Raw genomic sequence first — 24,162 nt, 5'->3', positions numbered from 1 at the left:
CAGAGAATCCCAAGCAGGCTCCGCATTGTCAGCTCAGAGCCCTGCCAGGGGCTTAATCCCAGGAACCCGGAGATCATGACCTGAGCCCAAGCCAAGAGCCGGATGCTCAACCGACTGAGCCACCCAGCCTCCCCACAAGTGGACATTGTCTCGTGAAATTTCAGATTATCAAATATAATGGGAGACTCTGCCTTCGTCTCTCGATATTTCCGTCACACTGTCTCCCGCACCAACAACAGCACGCACGATTTCCTGAGAATGCCGCGTTCACTGATACCTTCGTGCCCTTGCCCTCCTTCTAGCTCGAAAGTTCTTCTTTTGTGTCTTTATCTGGGCTAGCAGGCGCTTTCCTCGGGGAATTCTCTCCAGAGTTCCTCCCATTTCATTCTCCCTCCTCAGGGCCAGCCCCCCCTGCTCTCAGCACTGACGCTCTTGCAACATTGTGGCTCTCTGAGTTCCTTAAAGTCTTCCCTTGTGATTCCTCAGGCCCAGGCTGGTTCCTGGGGCGTGACAGTCATGCATGCTTGTCACCACCTCAAAGGATCTTTGAAACGCATCAAAGTACTACTCAGTGATTTCATTAGATAGCAGCCGAATATGTGAACAAGCCATCAAGGTCCAGAGAGGCCAGCAGGGAGCATCTTAAGGAGTCAGAACTGATCCCTGACAGACTCCACTGTCCTGGTATCACCAGAGCAGTTTCATGGCGTACATCACGACGCCTTCACCACAAACCGTCCCTAGGTAAAAGTCATGATGTTAAAATACCTTTTAAAAACAAAGCAATAGTGGGGCACCTGGGTGGCTCGGTCAGTTGGGCGTCCGACTTCGGCTCGGGTCGTGATCTTGCGGTTTGTGAATTCGAGCCCCGCGTCGGGCTCTGTGCTGACGGCTCAGAGCCTGGAGCCCGCTTCGGATTCTGTGTCTCCCTCTCTCTCCGCTCCTCCCCTGCTCACGCTCTGTTTCTCTCTCTCTCTCAAAAATAAATACACATTACAAAAATTTAAAAACAAAGCAATAGTTTGTAAAAAAGTGAAACGCATTTTTAGATTAATAGAACAGTGGTTTGTAAAAAGAGGGATTTTTCAGAAAGTGAATTGTCTAGCTTTTTCATCTTTTTCCCAAAGTTTGTGTAAATTGCAGCCTTCTAGTCTCTTCTCATGAGATGTGTGGTTACTTCAAAAGGTGAGCTAGAATCATCCTACAATAGCAAAGTTTACTCAGATAAAGTTTAAGCTTTAATAGGACTGTTTGTTTTCTGACTATATGCTTCAGAAATTTCTATGCTTACTTTTTGCTTTATTGTTTTAATCTTTTTTTGACATATAGTTGACATGTACCATTGTATAAGTTTAAAGTGTGCAACTTGTTGATTTGATACATTTATATATTGCAATATGATTGCCTTTGAAGAGTTAGCTAATACCTTTGTCAGGTCACAAAATTATCGTTTATTTTTTTCAGTGGGAATAATTAAGATCTAATCCCTTAGCAATTTTAATGTTTTTAATACAGGATTATTGTCTATATTCCATATACTGGGCATTAGACCTCCAGGACTTATTCATCAACTAGTTGCAAATATGTTTCTTAATCACTGGACCAAAGTGTAACTTCACTAGATCGATGTCTGGTGTCTTTAAAATGTTCGTTTATTGTTTGTTTTTCATACTGAAATGCATTGTACTTGTGTCTTTTTCCGGGGCTGCTTCAGTTGCAGATAGAAAGGTCCTACAGGGGAGAATTGGGTTTAGTTTAACATGTTTTGTTCAGCACCGGGGAGAGCTCCACATACACTCAGGTTTAATGAGAAGGCCACTTTGAAAGGTATCATTCTGTAATTTTCTAAAGACTTTTACACACATTAGTCCTATGTGATATTCAAGAAATCAGTCAATGCACAAAGTAACACATGACTTTTCTGGCAACTTCAGTAATCGATACCATCCAAAGAGGCCAAAAGAAAGAAACCATATAGGAGATGTAATAAAACCTATGTGCTAGATGGGGCACCCGGGTGGCTCAGGTGGTTAAATGTCTGACTCTTGATTTTGGCTTCGGTCATGGTTCGTGGGTTTGAGCCCCGCTTCAGGCTCTGCCCTGACAGCACAGAGCCTGCTTGAGATTCTCTCTCTCTCTCTCTCTCTCTCTCTCTCCCCCCCCTTCCCGCTCGCACACACGTGCTCTCTCTCAAAAATAAAATGAAGAAACATTTAAAAATTAAAAAAACAATCTGTGCACTAGAATCCTACAAGGAGCTTCAAGGATTTCATTCGGAGGGTGTTTATTCTTGTTATGTCCTCTAACAAAAATTCTTGCTGTTTTCCCAACCTGCTACAGATCTGGAAACAGAAAACTAAAAGAGGGCACTGTCGAGGGCATGTTCTGTGACAGCCCGCACAGTGGAAGCTGGCTCAACAGGCAGAAGATGGAAAGAAAGGCAGACATAAGGGCCAGAATGTAAAACCAACCTGGATCTGGAACCACCTCACATAGGATGCACACACACCAAACACCTTGGTTGGCACTGAGGACAGCCGCACCCACCGGCACAACATAGGACTAATTGATGAGGGCCCTAAGTCTTCAAGAGAAGTGCCCCCAAAAGTTGGCACCTTCTATTCAGGAAGGCAGGAACGGAAGTGCCTAATTCTAGATGGATGACGTACATCGGAAATGGTTAATAATGTTACCAGTATAACAGAAGTGAGAGTGGTTTGGGGTGCTACCCTTGTGGGTCTCATCTGTTGGCTTCGACCTCTGGCGAAGACCTCGCCAGATTGCTACAGTCTCACCCACTGGTGCCATTAACTAAACATCTCCTCTTGGGATGGATATTAGATGGGAAGGATATTAGTACCTTCAAGGCTCATCTCATGTGCTTACTGCCAAGCGATCGAGATGCAGCAAGGCAGAATCTGGTACTGTGCACACAGACATTTGGGGTGCGAGCCTGTCTGAACAGGAACTGATTCGCAGCCCAGAGACAGCCAGGGACAAGCGAGGCATGTGGAGAATAAACACCTAAGAAATGTTACCTGCCTTTTCATCCCCAGCACCCAACGTGCTCCCAGTAGTTGGCATTTAATAAAGTTGAGATCCATTCTGGACATTTGTTCCTTCCTCTCTCGACCATTCCCACCTTGTTGTTCATAAATCAGTCTTGAAACGTTTACCTCCGTTGCTAAGAAATATGATCATTTGCGTGTTCAAGTAGAGGGAGAGAAAGGGTGCCATTTTCCTGCATCATGATCTCCTTACCGCAGCTGTTGATACTTTAATTGAAAACAAAAAGCGTGACTGGCCTTCGTTCAGCCTTTATGTTATGTGTCGAAAGTATATGTTTTACCATATGTGCTAGTTCTGAATGGCAACCAGAATGCTTTATGGTCCTCTCTTTCTACCAACAAATAAAAGGCTCAACTATTTGCCATGTTCTTTTCTAGCGGAAGATAATAGTCTGTCTCAGAAGAAGAAGGTCACAGTGGAAGATCTCTTCAGTGATGATTTCAAAATTCATGACCCCGAGGCCAAGTGGATAAGCGGTGAGTCCTGAGCCCTGCCTGTGCACGGGAAGCTCCTCTTCCCTACTTTGGGTTTGGTAGCTAGCCTGTCACGTTCTCTCTCTGGCTGTAGAGGTGGTGTGCAGAGATCTTGCTGTGATAATCATCTTATTATCATTCTAAGAAAATGTGTAGCTGGTAAAATGGGGCTGTGCCTTCGTGAGGAATGGGTCCTCTGCGTCACCTCCCTGAATCATTATTTCTCAGATGGAGATGGGAGGTGTTGCTAAGCAACAGGAACAGGCAGAGACACAGCTGCTCGTTCCTCCTTCTCCGTGTTCTTTATTCCCTGTTGTACGGCCCCTGCTCTCACTCCCCACTGGATAGAGGGGCCGAAGGGAACTCCAAGGATTCTTCCCGAGTGCCACCAATGAACTGTGGAGCCTGGTGCACATCCGCAGCTAAATTCATTCTCCTCTGGAACGTCAGTCTGGATGTAATCTACGTGTCTTGCTTGGGGAGAGTTTTTAAACAACAAAACAGAATTGGAGGCAAACGGCAGTACGTTCGTGATGCAGTTTTTGGTCCAGGACGCAATCCATTTCATCTAGTTGGGGCTGAGCTAATTTTAGAGCTCAGTCGTGGGCGGAAAGGTGGGAATGACCACCATCCGCTGCGGGCTTTCTTCCCTCCCCTGAAGCAGTCCAGTCCGCGCCCCTCTCCCGTTATCTCCGCAGATGTTTTCACTGACGGAGCCTCCACGGGATGTGCTTGAAAATTAATCCTCAGATCAAAGAGCTTTTCTAGTGGAACGCTCGAGGTCTACTTCAAATCTGGCTTTTATAATAAACGAGGCCCAGAGAGGTTAAGTGGGGTTTTTTTTTTTTTGAGGTCACAGAGCTCACTGTTGCCACAGATGTATTTGGAGGCCTATCTCCTGACTTCCCATTTAGTGCCCTTCCCACCACTGTCTTGTTGAGTGACACCGTGTTATTGTGCTCTCTTGCTGTCATACTGCCTCTCAGATGCTTCTCATGCTTCGCAAACTCTCAAAAATCAACTAGCAACAACTCTTGGCCATTAGTCTCCTACTAGAGCTATAGCTTTTCTTCTGTCGTCAACTGTGACCTTAGTATTCGTGTCTGATCCTCAGATTGGCTTATTTAAAATGGAGAGAAGTAGATGCAGCCCAGAGGGAATGTATTTTCTACAGAGGAACTGGGGAGAAATGACAGCAGCGTGCTGGGAATAGCAGGTGTGTGTGTGGCGGGGGGGGGGGGGGGGGTGACCACAGAAATCCCAAACATGGACAGAGCCAGGGTCTTTTTGTTTGATGAAGGAAGTAATTTTGTCTTTGGTTCTGAGGGAGATCTAGCACCTGGTTTCAGTCTGTGTTTGCCCGTGGCATAGGCAGGTGGAAAGTAACACGCTCCGTGTCCAATCTTGGGAATGAAAGGTGATTACGCTCTTCTTAATGAGTGTAAAGCCATATTCGAGAAGCAGAACAAACAATGAGTGACCAGTGGTGATTCCGACACAAAATGCACAGAGAAGGCATGTCACAGATGGTGAGGAAACTTAGTCTTCAAGAATGGCTAGGAGTTAACTAACTATAGAAAGCAGAGACTAGACTCCGTAATGTCAGTCTAGAATGTGCTAAACCTTGAATGGGAAAACCAAAGATTAGCTGAGAGACAGTCTCCATGGGTCACGAAGAAAAGCAACTGGAGAGAAAGGAAGGGAGGGAGAGAGGCAGAACAGTTGGGAGAGAGGCAGAATCTAGGGATAAAACAAGTTGGAGATGAGGAACACAGAACCAGAGTTATGGGGCTCAGAGCAGGTCAGAGGGAGCCCTGAAAAGACTCCGTGAAGTCCTAAAATAATATACCTATATCTGTTTGTTAGGGTGCCCATAGTTGCTGACTTGTCCTCACTCAGCTTTCTGTAAGCAAAACAATGAAAATAAAAAATAAATAAGCAGAGATCTGGGCTGCAAGAGCAGGTGAGTTTCTGCTGGAACTGTGTTGGTCGTAAGGAGTTTGTATCTCATGAGCGAATTCACACTGCAGATGAGTGGAGCTCTTCCAGAGGTGTGCTGGCTCTCTGGCCGGAGGAAACAAGCCAACATTTCCTTATCCACAAAGTTGGGCGTTAATACAAGCAACTGAGAAGTGGCCTCATGCCCAGCAGAAAATGCCCCGCCTGCCTATTTGGCAGGTTAATTCTATTCATGAAGACCACCTACAGTTCTAAACAAGCATGGCTTTGGTGTCCAGGAGCTTTCTTAGGAGTACTCTTCCTTTATAAATGTGCACATTGAGCTTGATGTTTTGCTGCATAGTAAGCAGGTGGTCCGGTCTCCCCAAAGACCAGGCACCATCCAGAGTGTAAGGGAACATGATTGTTCTTCCCTGCACGTGACTGTTAGCTGTCCCCCCTACACTATTCTTTCATTCATTTCTCCTCCTGATCACTCCCTTTCTTCCTGTTCCCTAAAATTCAGTAGCTTAAAATGAATGAAGTAGCTTTTCAGTGATTGAGTCTTTATAATTGATTCTTCACAAGTACCATAAATAATTCATTCTTTTGTAAAAATTTTTTTAATGTTTATTTATTTTTGAGAGAGAGACAGAGTGTGAGTGGGGGAGGGGCAGAGAGAGAGAGAGAGAGAGAGAGAGAGAGAGAGAGAGAGAGAGAGAGAGAGGCACAGAATCTAAAGCAGGCTCCAGGCTTCAAGCTGTCAGCACAGAGCCTGACACAGGGCTCGAACCCACAAACCACAAGACCATGACCCGAGCCCAAGTTGGACACTTAACCGACTGAGCCAACCAGGTGCCCCTCAGTTTGTTAATATCACAAGTTTAAATCATGAGAGCCAGGAAAGATTATGACATTCACAGGATTATTGAATGATGTGGAGCTGGGTGAGCTCTAGAAATTATCAGAGCACTGCTTCATTCAGTTAGTGTTTACTGAGTGCCTGTTGTGCAGCAGGCCAAGTTCCGGGTCCAGGGAACTGTTTCTTACTGGTAGACTTGGGAGTTGCCCCTGTCACGACCACTGTCTATCCCCACCATCACAACCACGGTCTCCTTCATCTCCTCTTCCTTTCTCCTCTGTCTGCTCCTCTTCTCTAATTCATCATCATCACCAACATCATCATCACATATCCCATCATCATCATCACCATCACATCACCATCATCATCACCATCACCACCATCATTGTCACCACCACCACCATCACCATCATCATCTGCTGGGGTTTCCCATATCTTATGCTCAAGGCTAAGTGCTTTACACATATTAAATCACTGAGTTCTCACAACCACCATTGTCTCCATTTTATTGCCTCAGGAAACTGAGGCTGAGGGTGTTTAAATGACTTGATCAATGTCAGCAAGCAGCACAATTTGGACTGGAACCTAGGTCTCTCTGGTTTTTATAAACTGTGCTACATGGGCTAGAACCCAGGTCTCCGGTGTCCAGACAGGTTCTTTCACAACCCCAGTAGCTACATTGTGTGTTCTATCCAAGACTATAGGTTGTGAATATTTCAGAATTCTTGCCATCCCTTAAATTCTCCATTCTAGCATCACTTTTCCCATGGTGTCGAACCAACAGAATACCTAAGTGATAAAGAAAATGGTATAATGCCCCATGGAGAATGGGACTTGCTGTTTTAACCACTAAAGTTAACAAATGTATCTTGGGTTTAATATTGGAGTTAATAGGGGCGCCTGGGTGGCTCAGTCGGTTAAGCGTCCGACTTCAGCTCAGGTCACGATCTCGCGGTCCGTGAGTTCGAGCCCCGCGTCGGGCTCTGGGCTGATGGCTCGGAGCCTGGAGCCTGCTTCCGATTCTGTGTCTCCCTCTCTCTCTGCCCCTCCCCCGTTCATGCTCTGTCTCTGTCTCAAAAATAAATAAACGTTAAAATTTTTTTTTTAAATATTGGAGTTAATAGTCTAGAATCTAATAAACTATATTTATCAGGTTAGAGTTCAATTTCTCCTCACTCATGTTCATACTAGAGACTTGTCTCAATCTACCTTTTCTGAAAATGATGGGTACAACCGCCTTCGTATCCTCTGCCCTCACACAGTCGTTGCAACCAGATGAGCCCATGTGGATCAGTAGAATGGACGACATCCGGAGGCACATGCTGAGCACCCCCCACAACAACAGGTACCCCCTACAAAGGAAGAGGCACGCACCTCCTCGAGGTGGCCACAGTGCCGTCTCTCCACATACTCACTTAGTGGAGGGAGTTCTTCCACCTTCTCCACTAACCACATTGCGCTTCTCAGCCTCGTGGATCCCTTGATGTGCTGCGCTGGGATTCCCTGATGGGAGGGCGTCAGGCTTCCCACCCCCGCCCCCGCTGAGACTCCTGTGTGCGGTTGCCGCTGACCTCCGGGCAACTGCATCTCACAGTCACTTCTCAGACCTCAACTCACTTCACGGGCTAGCGGTGTTTAGCACGACTGATCACTCCCTCCACCTGGGTGAGCTTTCTCCCTCCACCTGTGGGTCATCCTGTTCTCTTGGCTTTATTTCAGCATCGTGGGGGGCTCCTTCTCAGCCTCCTCTGCTGCTCGTTGCTCTTCTCCCTGACTTTTCACGGCGGTGGGTCTCGGGGCTCAGCCTCTAGTCCTCCTCTTTTAATATCTGCCCTTCCCCCCTCCGTGTCTTCATCAAGTTCTGACTTAAGTATCCCCCACTGATGCCTCCTAAGTGTGTATGTTCACACGGCACCTCTCCAGCCTTTCTCAGATGTCTCACGGACATCACCGCCTTCAGCTGGATAGCTCCGGATAGGAGTTCTCGGTCAACGCGCCCCAGCTCCACGCACAAGCCAAAGAGTAACACCTGCTTTATCCACAGCTGCTCCCAATTCAGTGCATGGGGTATCCATTCTCCTGGCAGAACAGACCGAAGAACAGAGTCGTGCTTGGCTCGTCTCGGTCTCTCCCACCTTCTAGCTGATGCATCAAGAACTCTTGCTGGTTCTGCCTGACGTGGGGAGCGCCCATCGAGACTCAGACCTGTAGGCTCATGCCTGCCACTGGCATATTCGGGAGTGGTCCACCAGAAGGAGCAGGCCTCTCCAGGGGCTCCCCAGAGACAGCCTCTCCTGCAAGGAGAAGGGGGTCACTGAAACGACTGGGGTGGGGGTTTTACGTTTCCGACTTGTAGATGTCGGGGAGCCTCACACCTCCCGTTTCTTCTCGGTGTGTACCTGCGCCCCCCAGGGGAGCTCATTCACGCCCGTGACCGCGTTACCGTTGTGGGTCCGCGAGCTTCAGGTCTGTATCCAGCTCAAACGCTCTGCTGAGCTGTGGGCTTACACTGCGTGTTGTAGCGTTGTGTGCGTGTGTCCCCCTGACAGAGGTGGTCACCCACGAGGATGTCTGCTGGACGCCTCACGTGCTCGTGTCCAGCACCGCACTGCCCTCCCCCCGTCTCCCCTCTCAGACCTCGGGCGTCTCCCCACCGCTCTTGGGACGAAGCACACGGTCCCGGCCCCGGGACCCTCCGTTTCTTGAACTCTGTGATCAGGCCCCTGCTTACTTCCCGCTCACTGTCTTCAGTTTTTCTTCACCCCTTGGTGTCTCCCCAGCTCTCCCTACTCGGGGCTGACTTGAGTTTTCTTTTGATTGCTTCCAGAGTCCTTGTCCTTCCTTCCATCGGCCGCCCCTTCTGCCCAGCACGCCCCCTCTTCTCTGGGTCCCAGCTCTCCCACCACCGCCCTGCGAGCGGTCGTTCTCTTTTAGAGCTGCCCTCCTCCTTACTCCACAAGCAGTCTTTTCTGTCCTGCCTTAGCCTTCTGCATTTAGGCTCTGCTGTGTCCTGGACTTGGCCGACCTTTTGCACGTGCGCGTAATTACGTATTCGACATCTGTCTTTCCCTGTGTCTGTCAGCTCCACGGGGGTAGGACTCACCCCCTTTTATTCCCACGGCACCCCCACACCTCGCACAGGCCCTGGTGTGGCGCCACCTTGTGGCTCTTCTTCAACACGCCCTCGTCTGCTAAAGAACCTGGTTTGAAAGATGAGGAAACACAGTGGGCGTGTGTTTCACGTGGAAGGTTGGCAGGCTTTTCTGATGAAGTGGTTTCAGGCAGAGGCCTGGATGCGAGAGTCACCCAGATACGCTCTCTGCGGGGAGGGCGTCCCGGGCAGCACGGAACAGCGCCTGCCTGGGAGAGCCGCGAACGAGGTCAGGCCAGAAGAGAAGGGCAGTAGAAACAGCAGAGCAGAACGTGGGGCCAGAGTCTGCGGGCGCCTGGGGGGGGGGGGCAAATAAGATGGGGTAAAATTTAGAAAAATGGGGGCGTCGGCTTTGAGCTGGCAGAACTAAAGGTTTTAGAATAGTCGGATGACAGGGTGAAATCCAGCTTAGGCTTAGGGGTCGTATCAACTATTTTCATTATACACGTATTATGTATTTCTTGTAGCAAATTAGAAAACAGGGTTGGACACAACTTCAGAAGACAGTAAAACTCACCTGAAAGTCTACCGGCTAGAAATAGCCGCTAGTGTATTTTGTACTCACCCTCGAAGGTAACGTAGTATGTGGGATGATACTAAGTGTACTAAGTGGGGGAGAGTTTATAACAGATCTTAAACATATTTCCGTGCAGTAGATACGTATTTCTGTTGTCATCTGAATGTCTGCATAGGGTCCCATGACATCAACATGCCTCAACTTGGCCCACCTGCACATGCTGGAAGGTTAGATTGTGAGCGGAGGGGAAACGGTAGGTATAAACAGCCTTCACGAAGCACAAATGGTGGGATGTTCGGCTGAGTAGGAACGGAGGGATGGGAGGAAGGACAGCCAGGTATGACTCGGAGGTTTTAAGCCTGGTTAACTGGAACGGCGGTCCCACTGGCAAGGAGTTGGTTTCTGTGGTTAGATGATGAGTTCAGAGTAGAGGTTGACGAAAGGTAACTAAGTGGAAATGCTCTTTACATATGGAGGACCAGGCATGAAGCTAGGTGAGAGTTTCCCCACTAGCTTGGAGAAATGTGGAGGTGTACATTGCTGAGGGGCTGTAAAGTCTCCTGGTGCTGTGGCTTTTGGGGGGGGCGGGGCAGGCAGGGACCAGGGCAGGTGAAGAAAGGAGGAGACCCCAGTGACGCGACATCGAGGAAGACCGAGAAAGCGCGTTAGGAGAGCCAGCCTACCTGCCTGCCGTGGCAGCAGGTGCAGAATGCATCCGTGGGAAATTACCCACGGTGGCCACACGCTCCCTTCTGCTGGCAGGTGTCCTCCTACCAATCCTGTTCCAGACTGATGCCAGGAAGAGCGTGTAATATTTGGATACAAACAGCTTTTGCACTTGGAAACAACGGCAACGGGCTTCTCTGTGTCGGCGGCATCGTCCCCCTGCACAAATAGCGCGAGGCCACACGAACTCTCGAGAAGCTCGTTTGCCTCTTGTGAGGGCGGTCTGGACGGAACCTTGCAAGAGGTCTGGTGAGCTCATGCCCTGTGCTCTGAGCTAGCCACGGCCACCTGCAGCCCGCAGGGAACCTGCCTCTCTCTGCCACTGGCTTCAGGACACAGGCATGGCCCCGGGCTGATGGGCAGAAGCTCCAGGCGGGCCTGGTTCGCTCCAGGCGGGAGCCTTCTCGGCTTCCTCTTCCTCCGCGTGGCCGTTCAGCTGTAGCTGGAACGTGGCGAAAGGCCACGGTGGCTGGTTCCAGAATCTCTGTGTTTACTCTCATTTCCATTAATCCAGCCACTTGTGAGCAGAGAGCCCTTTGTGTCTCTCGGATGCAATACTAGAGAGACTGTAAAATTGGAGAAAATTGCTTCTTTTGAATGAAGGAAAATATCAGCTGGCTGGTTGATACCAGAAAAGTATATGTTTTAGAAGGTGAAATTGGAGACAAAGCACAGGGCTCAAAGAAACTGGATTCCCATGTTTCCTTTTTCCTCTTCTCTTTTGTTATTCTGAAAACACAGATGGTTTTTTTTTTTTTTATATTAAAGCTCGTGGGGTGAGATAGAGGGGGAATTCAAGTATAAAATGGTTTGAGTATTTCTGCTGCTTTTTGAAAAGCCACGTCTTCCAGACAAGACCGTAGAGTCTTAGAGCTGTAGGGAGTGGAAGTTCCCGAGAGGTCATTTGCTACAGCCGATACCAATTGGCCAGCAGTCGCTCCAGGGAAATGCCCAGAAAGGACACACTGCCAAGACTAAAAGCGTTCTTCAGCGTCTCAGTGAGTAGGTAAAGATAATAACAGTCATCAGTTGAAGTCATTACGTAAAATAAGAAAGAGACGAGAAGCAATTAGAGTGCACGTGTGTGTAAACCACCAATTTTCTCTCTTTTGTAGTGGTTTCTAAGATTCCACTTTTCCTGAGGAGAAGACAACGCCACTTGTCTCGTATCGAGAGGCCAGTGATGCCTCAGACTCTTTGAAAGCAGTAAAACCCGTCCACACCGTTGGTCCCGTCAGCTGAGACCGAGGCTGTTGGAGTAGCCACCTGCCTGCATTGTTCCATGCCATTTTTTTTTTTTTGAGACTGAGAGAGACAGGGCATGAGTGGGGGAGGAGCTGAGAGAGAGGGCGACACAGAATCCCAAGCAGGCTCCAGGCTCCGAGCCGTCAGCACAGAGCGTGACACGGGGCTCGAACCCACGAACCGCGAGATCGTGACCTGAGCCCAGGTCGGACGCCCAACCGACTGAGCCACCCAGGCGCCCCTGTTCCATGCCATTCTTAATGCGTCTTCGACATTTGCAGTATCTGAGCTAAAACTATTACCTGCCTAAGGTCCTTCAAACGTGTCCTGTGGGATTTGCTCGGGGGAAACCGTGGAAAGACTGTAGCATTGAGTGCCGATGCCACTAGAAGCGACAGTAGCCACAGTAACAGAAATAGTAACAGTAGCGAATTAAATACCTCGGTTACTTCCTTTTAAACTTCTCTGGAACCCGAGGAGGTAGGAGTTTTTATCTTTACTTTAGAAATGAGGAAACACCGAGTCAGAGAAACGAAATCGCTTTGCCAAGGTGACCGAGGAGGCAGCACAAAGTCCGGGATGTTCTGCCTCACCGTGCCTCGCTGCTTTCCTCACCTGCTGGCTTCCCTGCCTCCTTGCCGGCCCTCTGCTCTGTCCCAGCGCGTCCTTGCCCTGTCAGGGACCCGGGTGGCTCAGTCCCTCATCTCTGTTCTTCTCTGCATTTAAAAACACGTGTGCTTCTTCTGCTTCAGAAACCCTCCCGCGTCTTTTATGACTTGATCCCAAACAGGCTCTGTCTGGATTTTCCCAAGTAGAACTGGTTGCTCGGGCTGTGAGAGAACTCTCTACCACTTTGATCGCAGCACCCGCTGGAGCCTCGTCTTAGGGTCCCCAGCCTCGGGGGACACAGCCTCTTGGCAGCATCGGGAGGAGCGATTTTCTGGGGCCGAGGTGCCCCCCCACCCACGCTTCCCTTCCAGAGGGACTCACACAACTTGGAGCCGGGCACACCGCTCGGGGCTGCTGCCTGCAGGGGCCCCACTGCCCCCATCACTTAATTCTCGATTGGGGCGTCGCATCTCTGCGGGCTCAGCCGGGCCAGCGCTGCTCCAACGGGGAGAGACCCACTCTGAACCCCGTAACCTCTTCACCTCTGACAGGTGCCCCTCGCCTCCCTGGGAAGCTTAAACGCCCTCCGCCTGTGTGCAGTGAGGTGCAGACCTGACCGGGGTGAAGTCCGCTCCAACTCTGTGTGTTTGCATCACAAGAGGACGGGGCTTTTTCCCCCTTGGATCTAGGAAATATATATGTATACGCACGTACGTGCACACACACACACACACACACACACGCACACACGTGTGCATCTACTGTGTTCTCCTGAGAGGGGGATCTCGAGTGAGATGTAGCTGTAATTGTGGCTCCTCGGTGAGGTTGACAGACGTGTTCCAGGATGTGATATGGTTGCTTCAGGGCACCTAGGCTTTTAAGGACTTTTCCCGAGGATTCTTCACAGCCCCTCTTTTCCTACACGTGCAGAGGAGTGATCTGGCTTGAGGCCAAGGCGTTACTTCGGCAGATCTCCTTCCGAGGCTGGGCGAAGCGTGGGGCGGCGCTCTGCCCGACGATGCCGTCCAGGAGACGTAGAAACCCTCTCACCCCGGCCGCCCACAGACCAGGACTCACAAGTCTGGTTTTCTTTCACTTCCCATCAGACCAAGAGAGCCTGTGAAGTTACCTGAGTCTCAGTCTACGGAGCCCAAGGGGGGAGATTCCTCTGCGTGCTGGAATGGTCTTTTTAAAGCAGATCGGGAAGTTCCCTTAATGAGAGACTCCCCATCCGTGAACGCGGTGACCCTCACACAAGCCCTGACATTACCGTTTGGTGTTTCAATTACTTTATCCCACAAAGTCCTTAACCACGTCAGCCTACTAGAGGCTAATGAATTATCATTGACGTCTTTCCAAACATTGATCACCTTCTTAATTAATAAAAAGTGAATCAGTTGCCCTCTTGCATAATTGAGTATAATCCCCCGTGACCCATCCATCCCGTCCACAGCCCGTCTAATCGTGACTTCAGGTGTTTGTTTTCTTCGCCCTTGACGGAAGCTTCTTGGGGCCGTCATTGCTCGGTAGTGACTTCCATTTCTCTCGTGGATCAGAGTCTGGCTTGTGACAGAGTCTCCATAAATATTAATCAGTGCAGCAACGGACCCAGTCCTAGACTAGCAGGCTTTCTGGTTGGTGGGAAAATAACCAGGCTTCTTTGTTGTAACTCTTGGCGTTTTGAGGAATCACACCTCCATCTACAATGACAATACCTATCTGATTCTGGTTTCCTCCTTCACTGGCGAGAATGCTGGGGACGGCTTCTGACACCGTTCACCCAGTCCCATCTTCTATACTTGCCACTTACTGATGATACGCAAAATGCACCCAACACTCTGCTAAGTTCTTTGTGTGCACAGAGCCACCCGAGGAGGGACGTGGATGCCCTCGCCTCCACATGGCCCAAATAGCCACAAAGCTTTTAGCCACGTGGGGTCAACACAAGCATAAGGGCGAGCCCATGTCCTCTGGAAAGCCCAGTGGCCTTTTCAGTGGTTTGCGTTGTTTCCTGATCTGTTCCCAGACTAACCCCCCTCCCCCACCCCCGGCGTTGGGGTGGCCTGCCATGATCCCAGGGTCACCGTTTTCTCTCATCTGCATGCTGTCTATTCCTCGTGTGGACGCGGCCACTGCTCCGTTCTGCCAGGTTCACGAACACTGAGCTGCTTGATGACGAGGGGGATGGGGGCACAGCACACCCCAAAAATGAAGGACCTAGAACTAAGCAGCACACCTCCCTCTTCAGAAGGCCACCCTTTGCCTCTTGCTGAGGGGGGGGTTCCCAAACCCACGTGGCCTTGCGTTGATGCTGTGGCTTCAGTCGTGGACCGTTGAGCTCGTGTCTGTGGCACCCCCATCACCTGAGTTGGGGCAGAGGGGCTGGAAAGGGGTCAGGTTGCCTTCAGACTTTGTGTGGATCTCACGTTCGCGTCAGAAATGTTTGGGGGCCTGGGCAGGCCGAGTAGCCAGAGTGCCGTGCTCTGTTTCTAAGCTGAGTATCGTGTAGAAGGAAGGAGGCTGTTCTGGGTGCTGGGGCAGATCTTTCTAACACCTGGTGGTTCACACATGGTTGACACGGAGCCCATCTTTCCTGGAGTCTCTCACCGTGTCTTACGGGAGTGGAAATAGGGGGCGTTAATGGGAAAGTCACGTTGGCATCTGGGCTTTTTGGACCTTGAGCAGGTTGTAGACTTTCAGATCCAAGGCCCTGACACACGGGCCAAGCTCACCCCTACTGCCCCCGGCCCGGCACAAACTGTCTTTCTGAGGTGAAGACCCTTACTCAGCCACCTGTTCTCTATTTTGGGCCCCCGTGCACCCTCCCCCCTCTCGAGAAGATAGGCGAGGAGTGCAGCTCTATCCTGCAGAGTGCTTTCCCTGTGCCTGGCCGGCCCTGCTCCTGCCTCCTGCCCCGGGTGCCATGTAGCCTTCCGCAACAAAACCCCCAAAAAAGCCAAATTAATGGGGCGCCTGGGTGGCGCAGTCGGTTAAGCGTCCGACTTCAGCCAGGTCACGATCTCGCGGTCCGTGAGTTCGAGCCCCGCGTCAGGCTCTGGGCTGATGGCTCGGAGCCTGGAGCCTGTTTCCGATTCTGTGTCTCCCTCTCTCTCTGCCCCTCCCCCGTTCATGCTCTGTCTCTCTCTGTCTCAAAAATAAATAAAAAACGTTGAAAAAAAAAAAGCCAAATTAATAACTGTTTCCAAAGTAAGGACGTATGTAAGGGGACCTCTACCCTTTGCTAAGCAAGGAACCAACAAGTGAGTGAGATTTTTAACTTCTCCCAGGCCAAATGCTTCCATGCGGCTCCCATCGCCACCAGAAGGAAGGGGGAAATGGAACAAACCCCAGAAATTCAAAAAGTAGCCCAATGCTTCCTCTTAATACCAGCTTTACAAATAAGGGTACCCAGGATCAGAGAGGGTAAGTCACTTGCCTTGGGCCACACAGCTAACAAGTGGCAGGAATAGTCTCTTTAAGAGTTCTGTTGGACTTGGGGCGCCTGGGTGGCTCAGTCGGTTAAGCATCCGACTTCGGCTCAGGTCGTGATCTCATGACTCGTGGGTTTGAGCCCTACATCGGGCTCTGTGCTGACAGCTCACAGCCTGCTTCGGATTCTGTGTCTCCCTCTCTCTGGGCCCCTCCCCCACTCACACTCTGTCTCTCTCTGTCTCTCAAAAATGAATAAATCTTTCAAAAAAAGTGTTTTAGTTAAAAAAAAAAAAGTTCTGGCGGACCTACTCTGAAAATACCCTCTGGGGATTCTGTGAACTTGGCCAGAGTTCAGTGGAACGTTTACATCTGGCGAGAGCCTTAAGGTACTCATTGTGAGGTTGAATCCTCGTGCACTGGGATTCTGGAAGTGTCTGGCCGGGACAAGGCGGTGTCCCCTGGGTGGTTTATCCTCCTCTGGCACTCTGTCTCGGGAGCAGCCCAGCTCTTCAGCAGGGCCCGCGGCTACATCTGATGCGCACAGTTCCGGCCCCTTGTTGCTGGCCTCCTGCTGGCCTGGCATCCTCGGGGTCACTGCAGAAATGCCAGGGCATAAGGTCAGCCCCCTGAGAGTGGCCGGGCCCGGCGAGCGTGAGCCCCGCGTCTATCCCCTCGCATTTGCCCTTAGCTCCTCAGACTCCTCGGGGCAGCAAGTGCTTCCCTCAACGCACTTCGGATACGCAAAGACAAATGCCCGAGAAGTAAGCAGACAAACCTGAAAAGGGTGAGGTTGCTGGATAACCCTTTTAAAAGGATTTAAATGAGTTTCCGGGTCTGTTTCCAATCTCACACTCTGCTGGTAGATTTGGGCTGAGACCCGAGCTAGCCACGTGGGGCTTGGGACGTCCAAGTCAGGAATTCCAGTGGGCAGTCTGTGCCAACTCCGCCCGTGGCTGCCCGGTCTCACCTCTGGCAACAGACTTTACAGTGGTAGCCAGAGGCCAGGAAGTCGTTTTATTTGCTCTCATTAAATTGCCTCAGAAGTGAGGCCCCACCTGCTATGTAAACCCCAGCCAGTGCATGGGAATGTGCACACAGTAAGCCGAGGACAGAAAGGATGTCTCCCGGGATGTTTTCTTTTATTTTTAAATGTTTATATTTTGAGAAAGCGCAAGTCGGAGAGGGGTAGAGAGAGAAGGGGACAGAGGATCCCAAACAGGCTCTGTGCTGACAGGAGCGAGCCCGACATGGGGCTTGAACTCACGATCCCCGAGATCCTGACCGGAGCCGAAGTCAGAAGCTCAACCAACTGAGCCACCCAGGGACCCCTCCCCTCCCCCCCCACCAAACCAGGATGTTTCTTTTCCCATCTCTCCCGCCAGTGACGCCTCACATTAAAACAGGCTTAAAGTGCCTTGGTTTGAGTGTTCATCCTTAAGTCAAATTGTTGGGTTTTTAAAACTTACTTTTGGGTTATGATCTCCAAATAAGTAAACAAACGGATTGCAAATAAAGCTAGTCTGCTCATTTGCCGGCTGAGGGGCATCAGAACCGGTGGCCACATTAGCACTGCCCTGTGGTGATGCTTTGAGCTGTTGGAAGCCTTGCTCCTGGATGGCCCCAATCCCTCGGGAAGCCCCCTTGAAGCAGCCAGTAAGTGTCCAGGAAAAGATGCCGCGTACCGACAGCTAAAAAGAGGTCTCCGCTCTGCCTTTGCTCCTGGCCTTCCTCGGCCACAGAGCCTCAGACTGGCCCAGGACCCCTGCCTCCGCCCTTTTTCGAACGAGTACCAGACAGTTTAAAAGAACAAGAACAGGGGCGCCTCGGTGGCGCAGTCGGTTAAGCGTCCGACTTCAGCCAGGTCACGATCTCGCGGTCCGTGAGTTCGAGCCCCGCGTCAGGCTCTGGGCTGATGGCTCGGAGCCTGGAGCCTGTTTCCGATTCTGTGTCTCCCTCTCTCTCTGCCCCTCCCCCGTTCATGCTCTGTCTCTCTCTGTCTCAAAAATAAATAAAAAAACGTTGAAAAAAAAATTTAAAAAAATAAATAAATAAAAGAACAAGAACTCCTTCACCTTCCCTCCTTGCCATCCACCCGCACGAGAGAGAGAGTGAATTGTACCGGGAAGGGAGATCATTCTCTGCTTTTCCTTTGGGAGATCAGGTTCTAAACCTCCACCACGGACTGTGACCCTCCCACGTTTAAGGATGGTTCCATGTGAACTCCCTGGACGTAAGCAGCGGGTGGTAACCTGGGGCTCCCCTTCCCTGCTTGCTCATGACCTTAGCAAACCTTCTGCTAACGTGTCTTTCCAGGACTTTCCTTCTGGGGTGGGAACTTAATCTCCGGAGGCGATTTCTCCAACCACAGTAGCTCAAGGATTCCATAATTGCTCAAAACAACTTCTGCGTGGACCACACTACTGAAAACAATGTAAATCAGTGAGGCAGGATCCGTATAGCATCTTTCCTTCGCTTCATAAATATTGTGAGGCATCTGCCCAGAACTCTGGTTGGCTAGATAATGATGTGGGGTTATAGAGACATACAAGAGGTGGTTTGTACCTTGTGTGTATAACATATGGCATATTGTAAATGTTAACTTAGAACGCATTGGTTTATTTTCATTGGCTTCATGATAATTTTGCTGAGGGCTGCACCCCTATGCCTAGTGCAGTGCCCAGAAAGTGTTAGTAAATGCGTGCACAGAATGAAATATTCACGCCGTTTTGTTCCAGAGGAGGGTTTGGGGACATCAGAAAAGACAAGTGCCCACAGCATGTGTTTGCTTTTACGGACATTTTAAAGGAAGGAAAAATTCCCCATGAAGGCGACATCCGTCGAGATCCCCTCTTCTTGCCTCAACTCCTCCTGCCGTCGTCCTTGTCCTCACCCTCCCCTCCCACCTGTTCCCTATTCTGGCCAGACATCAGGTGAGGTGTGGTTTGTACACCAGCTCATTTGGCAGTCATGGAAATGGGTTGTGGCCGATGGTGTTTCCATTTTGCATATGAAGAGACTGAGGCATAGGGCATCACTTGGGTCACATGGCTAGTATCACAGTGGAGAAGTGGCTGCAGGTTTATCCAAAATCCATGATGTGGACCCTTCCCTAGGTGGTCCTTTAAGCAGGATGAAGATCTTACTCTCATTGTCTCTGTTCCTTCTGCATCTGAGACTTCGTTCTGAAGATAAGCCATAAAATCTCACTTAGGGGTTGAGACTCATTCAAGACTCCCAGAAATGGCCTGCACCAGCCAGTTACAAATCCATGAACTTGCCATATCTGTCTTCTTCATCAAGGCCAGGTGGCCCTGGTCTGTAGGTTAACCCGAGATTCCTTTAGAAGATAGTGCTTTTTAATGTCAGCAGGGTCAGTGGAAACAGCCTGGAGGTCAGTACAGAGATCTGCGTGGGACCTTTCAGGGAACTCATTGCATGTAGGACAGTGACCTCGGGGATGCTGTAGGAGGACAGTGACCCCAGGGATGCTGTAGGAGCTAGACCTGAGAGAGATCCTGATGTTCTCAGGGCCCAGCTTCAGTGACGTTTCCCAGAGCCCATGGTGCTTTGGGGTCAAGTGTGATTTTAGTGAATGAATTATAGGTTGGGTGAGGGTCATTTTACCAGAGAGGATGAAATGTTGACATGAATTCTCTGTCCATACTCAGTCATGTGTAAGCAGAGACCCAGAACTTTCTGTGGTTCCAGAAGCTCGGCACCCATTGAAGGCCTCTAGGGAAATTTTATTTAACTTGATACAAAATAGTTGAGGTTCGGTAGCCCATAATTGCATTTTAAGATGTAGGAGAAAGAACTGAAATATTCAGATTTATCAGGGCACCTGAGTGGCTCAGGCATCTGAGCGCCCGACTCTTGATGTTGGCTCAGGTCATGATCTCGGGGTTGTGGGATGGAGTCCTATGTTGGACTCCGTGCTGACGGCATGGAACCTGCTTGGGACTCGTCTCTCTCTCTCTCTCTCTCTCTCTCTCCTCGCTGTCCCTACCCCGTTTGTGCAAGCATGAGCACACTCTCCTCAAAAACACATTTCTGATTTATTTTGTTCTCAAACGGATGTCCTTTATCTTCTGAATGCCTAGACACATTAAAATAGTTATAGTGCGATGGTAACCATCTTACATAAGGAAAACACAATTCAGTGATACGTAATCTTACTCATTTATGAAATAAAAATGCCTGGAGTAGTCCATATACACCAACTTGCCTTGTTGTTAGGTTTTCTTGAACTATGTAATGGTTTTTAAGTTTTAAAAGAATTCAGGATAAGAAGTCCCATTTCTGGAGTTGCACATGGGCCATATGTGAGTGCTAAGCCTCTGCATCTAAGTACAACCAAAGGGCTGTTTTATGTGTGAGGAACGTCTGTCAAACCCGTCCCGTTTTCTAGATCCTTCCAACATGGCGCTGCTGGACTTCTCCAAGGAATTATAAGATTGGAGAAGCCAAGAGCCGTGAACACCACCTGGTAGGGTTCCTACATTACATAGATAGAAAGAGCGTGGGCCAGGGAGGCTGGATAACTCATCCGCATTTGTACGTCAGGCCTCACGATTCCCAGTTCCGTGTTTTTTCTATCCTTCTGCCTCCTCCAAATCAATTGCTTTCACTCATTCATTCATTTATTTGTTCGTTTTGTCAGTAAATGAAAAAAAAGATGCAAAGAAAAATAAGACCCGGCCCTTGCCCTCGGGCGCTTCCCGACTGGAGGGACACTGGGAGAGTTTACATGGCCTGAGGAATCGTGAGCACTTTGCCGAGACCCAGTGGGGTGAGGGTGCGCGGATCCGGTGGAGCTCAGGGAGAGTCCGTGGGGGTGTCGTTTGAACCAAAGGGATGCTGGAACATAACCAAGACGTTGTCAAATACAAACGTGTGGTGGTATAAGGCGGGAGTAGAGGATTTTGTTAACGCTGCAGGAAAAAAAACAGAGTTTGTGGCACATCCAGACGCTGATCCCAGTGTTGGTTCCGCTTGAGCCGGGAACATTCCGAGACAAGTAGGAAATGAAGCCACAGTGTAGACGGGTCCTACCTGGCAGGGGGTCTCTGCAGTCTTTTCCTCTGAGCAGAGGGACCTGTGGTCTCCGAGTGGTAGGACCTGCCCTGTTGTGTTTCTTGGATGATGAGGGCACAGTGTCAGTATAGGCTGGAGGGGGCGTGTCTGTATGTCTTCATGAATTATTTTATTTATACACAGTCATTTGCAGGGCACAGAGAGGCACAGAAGGAAGGCTGCTCCCTTTAATAAGCTCAGAATCTAGCCTCATGGTGAGCCATATGCACAAGTAGCTGTGTATGTACCTGGGTGCAGGAAGGGAAAGGAGAGAAAAAAAACCACCGAGGCCACAGTGCATTTATCAGGGGACCGTGGGACTGTGTTCTGCAGGACCTTGTTAATGAGCATTAAGTCAATTCCTGCTGGAGAGTAAATAGTGCATCTCCTTTAGGACGTATTTGTAACAGACAGTTTACTGCACAAAGTCTTAAATTTTCATAAGGAAGAACCTCTGAAGATTCGGGGATTTCACAGATACTCTGGATCTTAATTTTTAATGATATAAGCATGATGTGTTTTAAGATTTTTTTTTCTCTCAGGAACAAACACGGGCAAACTTAATTTATTTCAGGAAAAATACAAATGTAAGTGGACCTCTCAAAGGCACTGAATATAATCCCTTTTCTTAGAATCTGAGCCTACAAATCTCCTGTCCAGAAGGAATGAATTAACTTTTGAAAAGCAGCGTAAAGACGTTATGAACATTAACATTAGCGCTATGAGAATTTACTTAATACAATTAACTTGACCCAAAAGTGGGATACGGGAGCCCAGAGATTTAAGGTTTTTACTATATGAGAATATCCCATTACCAGATATTAGATATTTATCCCATAATTTTCAGCACTTTTGCCAGCGGGTGATTCTCAGCAGTAAATGTGAGCCCTGAGAGTGATAGGCACACATGGAGAGACCCGGCCGGAAAGCCACTCACTTAAACCCACGGCCGTACTAGACTTTGACTCTCTTACAGGTTTTTGAGGGAGGCTCTTTAACAAGGAGAAGGAGCCCGTTTTAGATCCTATCCTTCCTTACCACACACTAGTGCTACTGAGCAGGCTGACACCTGCTCTTAGAGGAACTTGAGAGCGCGTGCTGGGGAACGGGTCATGAATCTTCCTCGGTGTCGATTCAACCCTTAGAAACGTACACCCAACACCCAGTTTTCTTCAAATGCCCAGTGTAAGTCAACCCTCCATGCTTATGGCTGAAGACCTTTGGCCATGATTTTATTGTTTAGCCTGTATTACATTTAGAGAATTTAAAAGGAAATGCATCCCTGTCTTCAAGGAAATAGTGTTCTAGTTCATTCTCTCATTCATTCATTCATTCATTCACTCACGCTTTCACTCATTCACTCATTCAGGATTGTGTGGAGGACTGACTGTGTGCCGGGCACTGTTCTAGGCACTGGAGATGTAGAGGTACAGACAGTCACTCTATCACGAAGCTTGCGCTGTAGTTCGGGTGATGGTAGTTTTCAAAGCTCGAAGCCTGGGAGGGTGAGGGCCTCTGTGACCTTGGGAGTCCAGCCTTTCCTATTAGGGATATAAAAACTAAAGACATGAGGACACCCTGTCCATCGAGAGTTGACTTCTAATCTGAACTGTATCCGAGAGACTTTTTTAAGCCTGGAGTTGAGACAGAGAGAGGGGAGGAATGAGAATAGACTGACTCGATGAGATCATTGCCCACAGAAAGATGTTCCCACTGTAGTGTCAAATGAAAAATTTTGAAAGTAGCATAAATTTTGCCCATTTTCCTTGAAAACAGTCTGCGTTTCCTACATATACTTAGGGGGGGAAATCTGGAAAAACTAAAACAAAGGGATAGCAGTTAATCTCCTAGGATGAGGTTATGCATGCTTGTTTTTTCCTTATGTTATACCCTGACTGCTGGACTCCCGTGTCTTATTTATGGTGGAAACCAGCCAGCCTGTTGTACGAGGTCCTCCTGTTCAGCAGGGTGATGGAGAGCCCCCACTGTGTCCTCTCATGGCAATAAGAGGAAGGAGAAGATTCTGGAAGGAGCTGTGGTCAGAGAAATGTATGACGTGGGCACAGAAAGGAATGACATCAGAGACAAATGCCAGCTCTGGGCATGTATAGAAGTTATCCAAACCACGTGCCGCCCCAGTGAGCTTGTCCTAGTCGTTATAGATGAGACGCAGCCCTCTGAAAACTCTTACGGTCGGAAGAGTTGGGAACCCAAAAAGAATGAAAGCAGGGCAAATCACTTGAACAGGCTTCAGCTGAAGGTAACAGCAACCCCAAATGAGCAGCTGAACCAACAAATTAATTTTCCTCACATGCAAGACACCAGAGTTAGACAATTCACATCTAGTGTTACTGACCAGTGTCGTCAAAGACCTGGGTAGACCAGATGACCGTGTTGTGGGAGCTGCCCTGTGCGTGAAAGGTGTTGAACAACATCCCCGGCCTCCATCCGCTAGGTGCCAGGAGCACCCACTGCCTGTGTCGTGGAAGCCAAAAACGTCTCCAGACATTGCACACCGTCACCTGGGCTGCAACATCACCCCCAGTTGAGCACCAGTGTTCTAGTTCCCTGCTCCACCGTCTGTGACATGCGGCTTTTACCTTCCGGTGCTTTAAAAAAGAAAAGCAGGTGGTTGAGCGTGTTGAAAAGTAACAGCTCCACGGAAGACCAGATAGCTTTCTTCCCTGGGGTTGGTTGTGTGGCTGCCTCATTGTCGTGCACAGAGGGGAAGGAGGGGAGAATTTTTAACTGGATGTATTGAAGCCCTCGGCAACATGGGGACTCTGATCGTAAAGAGGAGGAGGCAGAATGGAGCCTGGGCAGGCATCTGGCGGTGTCCTCCACGGGGGTTGGAGGAGAGGGGGGCAAACAGTGTGCTCCCGTGGCCTCAGTGACTACGCATTTCCTGGAGACAGAGCGGGCTCTTGGGGTGCTATACGCGCTTGCTGGAGCACCGCCTCCCGCCTTTCAGGACCGTCGAGTGTGTGTGAGCTGGTGTGTACCTTAGTGCTCAGTGAGGCCTTAAAGCAGGGGGAATGTAGTGTGTCCGTCCGGGTACAGGAGGCCA

At 49.5% G+C, this 24,162-nt stretch overlaps 1 protein-coding gene across 5 annotated transcripts in view; it reads left to right on the top strand.

Moving 5' to 3' along the window:
- Positions 1–24,162, top strand: part of DPP6 (dipeptidyl peptidase like 6) — a 953,748-nt gene that overhangs the window by 604,039 nt on the left and 325,547 nt on the right. For all 5 annotated transcript variants that reach the window (XM_058723704.1, XM_058723702.1, XM_058723700.1 and 2 more), the window contains exon 3: positions 3,447–3,545. In XM_058723704.1, coding sequence (XP_058579687.1) covers positions 3,447–3,545 — 99 coding nt within the window. The remainder of the gene's footprint in view (positions 1–3,446; positions 3,546–24,162) is intronic.

Source organism: Neofelis nebulosa, chromosome 4 (genome assembly GCF_028018385.1).
Source record: "Neofelis nebulosa isolate mNeoNeb1 chromosome 4, mNeoNeb1.pri, whole genome shotgun sequence".
Lineage (NCBI taxonomy): Eukaryota > Metazoa > Chordata > Mammalia > Carnivora > Felidae > Neofelis > Neofelis nebulosa.
This window is presented reverse-complemented; position numbering and strand designations above follow the sequence as displayed.